This window comes from Gopherus evgoodei, chromosome 1 (assembly GCF_007399415.2).
Source record: "Gopherus evgoodei ecotype Sinaloan lineage chromosome 1, rGopEvg1_v1.p, whole genome shotgun sequence".
Classification (NCBI taxonomy): Eukaryota; Metazoa; Chordata; order Testudines; family Testudinidae; genus Gopherus; species Gopherus evgoodei.
The window spans coordinates 272,585,302-272,591,836 of NC_044322.1; the positions used below are offsets into that span (position 1 = coordinate 272,585,302).

Sequence of the window (6,535 nt, forward strand, 5' to 3'; positions counted from 1 at the left end):
TTGGGGGAAGGGTAGTGGGGTGAGACGAGGGAGTGGGGGGAATTTGGGATGTGCAGGGCTGCAGTGGCCAGAGAAAGAGGCGACTTTCCCCAGCTCCAGGGCTGCAACTGCCAGGGAGAGATCCCTGTCCTTCCCAGCCCCAGCTTGGGGGGCTGCTGCAGCGGGCGGGGGGGGAGGAGGAGGAGAGGGCACATCCATCACATTAGGAAGGTAAGATTACTGATATTAACATATCAGTTGTGTGCTTTTATTTGTAGAACAAAAAAAGTTTATTATTATTCTTAAGTTTTGTATAGCACTTTTATCCAAAGTACTTTACAATAGTTAACTAACGGTACAAATAACATTTGGAAAGATCATTAAGTGGTCCACCGAGACCTTCAGCAATTTTTGCATGGTCTGTGGGGGGAAAAAAAGTTTGAGAATCACTGAGCTAGTCCCTGAACAATCACAGTCTCCAAAGGCACCCCCTCTTCGCTAGTAGGGGCAGACACTAACAGAGGAGAGGATAGCTCCTCCCCCATTGCTCAGCTCATCTTATCCTGACCTTTGCACCCACAGTCACTTCCTCTAAGATGACGCTTGACCCCACCTCCTGCTGTGCCACTCTGGGACTTCCTCCTATTTCCAGCTGCTGCTGCTAACTTACTCTCCCTGTGGCTCCTGAGACAGACAATCTCCGACTCTGTTCCTGAAGGTACTGTGTCAGCCTGTGCTAACTCTCCCGCTCTGCTTCTAGTACTTGGCCTCAGAGGTTGTTCTATCTCCATTGGCTCCACCATACCAATGGGAATGGGAATCGATGCTCCAGTCCTCAGATCTCTCTCACAATCTGTCACCATCTGTACCTCTGTGCTTGCTTTTTCTCTCACGGAGCTTGCAGTGGCAGGCATTCCTGTAACCCTGCTATACTTGGTGCTGTGTCCCTCGTCTCTCACTCACACACACATACATCACAAACACTTTCCAACTCCCTGATTCTCTCCAACAGCCAATCCCGGTCTCATTTATAGCCCTTCAGCGATCTTCAGCTGGCAGTCACTTGGTCCTGCCAACAGCATGTTTCCTCTCTTGTTTCCTGTACCCGATACCTACTCCCTTCAAATGTCTCCTCTAACTCCTGCATCTTTTGAAAAAGTACTAATCGCTCCTCTGATGCTGAATGCAGCCCATTTGTTAACTCCTTAATAGCCTTCTCTTTCTCCTCCAAAGTTTTCTGGGCTTTTCTGAGGGCACATCTACACTGGCGAAGTTACAGTGCTGGCCGTTACAGCACTGTTCAGAGAGCGCAGAAGGGAAACCGCTGTTGTATATTCACACTGACAGCTGCCTGCACAATAGTTAGATGGAACCATGAGTGGCGTGTGAACTGCTGGCTGAGGGAGGCTAGCCCCTAGCCCCGTCCCTTCCGCTGGAGGCCCCAACCCTTCCACCCCTGCTGGAGCCAGCATATCCCCCCACCCCCGGAGCTGTCCCGCCACACCACGGCCACTGGCCTAGTCCCGCAGCTAGACCCCAGCCCCAAAGGAGCACTGGGAGGGTGGGCTGCGCACAGCCTCAGCTACCCCAGCTTCGGAGCGTGGGAAGGTGGCTGGCCCCACCTCCAGAGTGCTGGGGGGCTGGACTTGGAGACGGAGGACTGGAGCCAAAGCCGCACGCAGAGAGCATCATGGTAGGGGGCAGGGTCATGCCTAGCTGTTTGGGGAGGCAAAGCCTCCTCCAGCCTATCTGACCCCCCCACCCATGGAGGAAACATTGCAAGGCCATGCAACACTGGCTAAAAGAGCTAGTGTGATCCTTGGCTGTATAGAAAGGGGACTATCAAGTAGGAAAAGAGAGGTTATATTATCTCTAGTTGGCACTAGTGTGTGACTTCCACTGGAATATTGTTTGCTTCTACCATTCACAATTCAAAACAAATGTTGATATATTGGAGAGGGTTCAGAGAAGAGTCACAAGAATGAATAACAGATTGGAAAACATGCTTACAAGCAGCTCAGTCTATTGAGCTTAACAGAGAGATGTTTAAAGGTTGACTTGATCAGTCTAGAGCTACCTATGTGAAGAACAGAAGTGTGATGAGGACCCTTCATATTTTTGCCCGCTAGACTGATGAGATCCAGTGCCTTGGAAGTTGAAGCTGGAGAAATCTGCACAAGAAATAAGATGCCAATTTAAGTGACAGTAATTAGCCATTGGAACAATTTAGCGTAGGTTGTGATAGATTCTCCATCACTGGACACTTTGAAATCAAGACTGGATATTTTCCTAAAATCAGTGGTCTAGTTAAATAGACATTGATCCAGGGAAGTCCTGTGGCCTATGTTACACAAAAAGTCGGACTAGATGAGCACAATGGTCCCTTCTGGCTTTATAATCAACAAAAAGGCCAATTTTTCTCCCTCCCCCCAACTACAGTCCATATCCCTCTTTAGGAACATGACCCGTTTGCATATTTATTGTGCTAGGTTATGTAGACAGCTTAATTTTCCAAATGTTTGGTCTCTTTTCAGGATTACGACCTGTGCATCACCTGTTATAACACTAAAAACCACGACCACAAGATGGAGAAATTGGGCCTTGGCCTAGACAATGAGAGCAACAACCAGCAGACTGCAACCACCCAGAGCCCTGGCGACTCTCGCCACCTGAGCATCCAGCGCTGTTTCCAGTCCCTTGTCCATGCCCGCCAGTGTCGTAATGCCAACTGTTCACTGCCGTCCTGTCAGAAGATGAAGCGAGTTGTCCAACATACCAAAGGCTGCAAGCGCAAGACCAACGGAGGGTGCCCTATTTGCAAACAACTCATTGCTCTTTGCTGCTACCATGCAAAGCATTGCCAGGAGAACAAGTGCCCGGCGCCCTTTTGCCTCAACATTAAACACAAGCTTCGCCAACAGCAACTTCAGCACCGTCTGCAGCAGGCGCAGATGCTCCGAAGGAGGATGGTGAGCATGCAGAGAACAGGTGTGGTAGGTCAGCAGCCAGGATTGCCTTCACCAACCCCAGCCACACCAACAGGCCAGCAGTGTAGCCCATAGAGCCAATTTAGCCTTTTATTATATTTAGCAGTTACGCAAGGAACCTACAGGCCTGTACCCTGTAAAGACATTAGCTTAAGCAAGATAGAAGAAGAATAGCATAGCATAGTAGGCCTGTGTCCCTTGGCATAGATAAATGGCCTGACAAGGAGAGAGTTTTCTACATGGGCAGCATGGATAGAAAGAGACCATCTATCTGTGTCAGCACCTGTCCTGGGCACTATGAACTGTAAGGCAATTGGGCTGCTCAGTAACTTCCCTTAAAACTAATCTCTCAGTGATTGCAGCATATTGCATTCCAGGGGAAGCAGTTTGTCCATGCTCGCCCCACAGCATTTTGAAAGGGGCTGTTTAACGTCCCATCTCTGTGTTCCCAATGCCCTTGAGAGGCTTCTCCCTCATCCTAGGCAAACTGCTGGTGTCTATTTCAATCTCCAGGAGAATGTTCTGTCCCTGGCTCTGAAGCCTGCATTCCTTGTGACAGTGCTGGTCAGGAGGGTCCCAGAGCTCCAGGCTGTAGTGACTAGCCCTGCTTAGGGAGTGCTTCTCAATGAAGAACTGGTGCTGCAGCCTCCTGCTGAAAGTGGCCTCAAACTTCAAGCTGAGTAAGACCTATGCACTGCAGGGTTGGTCAGGCTGTCAAGGCTAAGATGCTGGAGGTGCCCTTTTAGCTACTAACCTAATGGGACAAAATCCTTCATTAAATCTCTCAGGTAATTCTTGGGTTAGTCATGGGCAGAAATATTTCAAGAGATGGTCTGTATGGGCCATCTACAGGAGCTGTCCTGAATTATTTCTCACCACAAACCCCTGGCTTTCTACTGCTTGCTGTGAAGAACGGGGTGCTGTGGAGGGGAAGTTGGATTTAGTGCAGCATATGCTCCCTTTAAAGTTGGGGGACATAGATTTGCCACCCTCTGCATGACCCTCCTCTTCCATTCCCAGGTGCCCCACCATTCCTGAGAACCTGAAATCCCTGGCCCATTCTACACCCCTCTCAAGAGCCTCAGCCCCCTGGAAGTCCCTCCCTCGTACTGTTCTCACCCAGGACCCCATCTCCCCTACTCCACACCAGACCCCCTCCCTGCTGGCAAGCCTGGCCCTTGGGTGATGTGTCTGTCTCTCTTCCTGGCTGGTCCTTGGTGCTGAGAGGTACCATCATGGTTTTGGCAACTGTCAGGTGAGGCCCCAGCCTGCTGCGCCTACAGAATAGGACCTGGGTGGCTGCCATGGCATGCCTCCAGCCATGATGAGCATGACCGCTAGTTACAAGATCACAGCACAGGCATCAACAAAATGAAGATCAGCAAGTGACATCTCTTAACTGGCAAGAGAGTAGAAAACCCAGCCCAGTCGGTGGCAACCCTATTTTCCATGTACCTGCTTAAACGTGGTCAGGCTGTGGCCCAGGGGTCATGCCCCCGCTCCAGCTCTGCAGCCTAGGATACAGACTCTAATCTACCTTTGGTAGTGGGGGTTGTCTCTCAGTGATTAGTGGCTATTCTGGGCTAGAACTGTTCTGTACTCACTGGTTGTGAAAATGCTTTAGGATATTGTATTCTTTTCTCGTGCAGTCAAACTATTAAACAATGTGTGTTCACCACGGTTATTAGAGTGTGTTATTTTATAACATCCTTCACACAGCATTAACACCCTTCAGACTGTACTGCCAGTACCAAATGTTCAAGGAGCATGAGTCAGCCCCCTCCCCAAAAAATCATGCGATCAAATATTTAACATTTTGGGGTCTGTGTGTTTGTCTTAGGATTTTGAGCCACATTTTCATGCTTTTTTCTCTGTCGATGCAAATTTTTTTTTTAAATGAAAGCTGAAATTCTCACTAAATCACCTGATGCCCATGGCTAGCGTTTTAAAAAACGTACCAAATATTGTGCGACCTGTATAACCCCCCGTGTCCTCCCTGGGTTACTTGGGAACAGGCAACACGTGCCTGGGCACCTGATGTTGTTGACATTAAAGACAATCCTGAGTATCCCAGTAGTGCTGTTGGATAGGTGGGAATCCTTTATCCAGCCCTCTGCTACAGTCCCTTTACTCCTAAAGGAATTTAAAATTGGCTGTGCCTCCACCTGGCTGGCCCCTGTACACACTCAATGGCGTGCCTTGGGAACTTCCAGGAATAAAGTATCAGAGGGGTAGCCATGTTAGTCTGGATCTGTAAAAGCAGCAAAGAATCCTATGGCACCTTATAGACTAACAGACGTTTTGGAGCATGAGCTTTTGTGGGTGAATACCATGCATCTGATGAAGTGGGTATTCACCCACGAAAGCTCATGCTCCAAAACGTCTGTTAGTCTATAAGGTGCCACAGGATTCTTTGCTGTTTTTCCAGGAATAAAGCTATTCTAATAATAAATAATCATAATATAATTTGTGGCATGGGTGTAACTCAAAAATACCAATTATAAATAATATACATCCAATATACTTACATTAGAGTTAACACAGCTTTACTTAACTTAAAAAATCAGGGTATAACCGTCTAAGATTACATGTCCCTACCAATTTAAATCCACAGGGGACAACCGAATAAAATCAACTAACAAATATAGAATACAGCAATAAATGAAACTTCTCTAACTGGCATTTACACTGCCACCATTGACCCCACCCCGCAGTGCACACTCCTCTGGATTTCAAAGTCCTGGACCCTTGTGTGCGCGCGCTGGAAAATCTGCAGCTGGAGACAGCGCTCTGTTGGTTTTGTGCATCAGTCCAGCCAAGGCAACAAGCTGCACAACCCCTCAGACGATTGGAGCTGGCTCCACCAAAGGTCAGCAGCTCTGGGTCCTGGTCCAGTGGGAAGATCGCTCTGCCTCTCCTCAGACTCACCCTCTTTGCTCTGCTGTGCCCTTTCCCTTGCAAGTACTTTCCCAAACCAGAGTGGGGGTTACTCTTAGCCCACGTCCAGACTACCCCGCCGTATCGGCGGGTTAAAATCGATTGCTCGGGGATCGATATATCGCGTCTAGACTAGACGCGATATATCGATCCCCGAGCGTGCTTACATCGATTCCGGAACTCCATCAACCTGAATGGAGTTCCGGAATCGACACGGAGAGCCGCGGACATCGATCCCGCGCCGTCTGGACGGGTGAGTAATTTGATCTTAGATATTCGACTTCAGCTACGTTATTCACGTAGCTGAAGTTGCGTATCTAAGATCGATTTTCCTCCCCTAGTCTGGACGAGGCCTTAGTTCCTTCACTGCAGGCCCAACTCAGTCAGCGCTAGGCACAGCAACCGTGTCTGCCTTGGCTCCAGTGAAGCCACCAGTAGCCCCTGAGGCTCTCTGCTCGATCAAAGCCCTGGCGGGCTCTCAGCAGCAGCTTCTGGCTTCCTAGCAGCAGTTCCTGGTATGGACACAGCTCCACAGCAGCAATCTCACTCCTTTTCCCAAAATGGAGTCTTACGCTTTCTCTCCCTGCATGAGGTAGTCTCCTCGTCTTTCCCCAAGGCATCATGGGAGTTGT

The 6,535-nt window shown here is 49.1% G+C and overlaps 1 protein-coding gene across 2 annotated transcripts; it reads left to right on the top strand.

Moving 5' to 3' along the window:
• The first annotated feature begins 545 nt into the window (after positions 1–545).
• LOC115643193 (histone acetyltransferase p300-like) lies at positions 546–4,650 on the top strand. Of its 2 annotated transcripts, none has more exons than XM_030547061.1 (3): positions 546–697; positions 2,514–2,948; positions 3,987–4,650. In XM_030547061.1, the coding sequence occupies exons 2-3, from the start codon at positions 2,565–2,567 to the stop codon at positions 4,002–4,004; spliced, it is 402 nt and encodes a 133-aa protein (XP_030402921.1). In that variant the 5' UTR covers positions 546–697; positions 2,514–2,564; the 3' UTR covers positions 4,005–4,650. The 2 variants fall into 2 exon arrangements, with proteins under 2 accessions (XP_030402921.1, XP_030402910.1); XM_030547050.1 differs by having other exon boundaries at positions 4,222–4,650.
• The last annotated feature ends 1,885 nt before the right edge of the window (positions 4,651–6,535 follow it).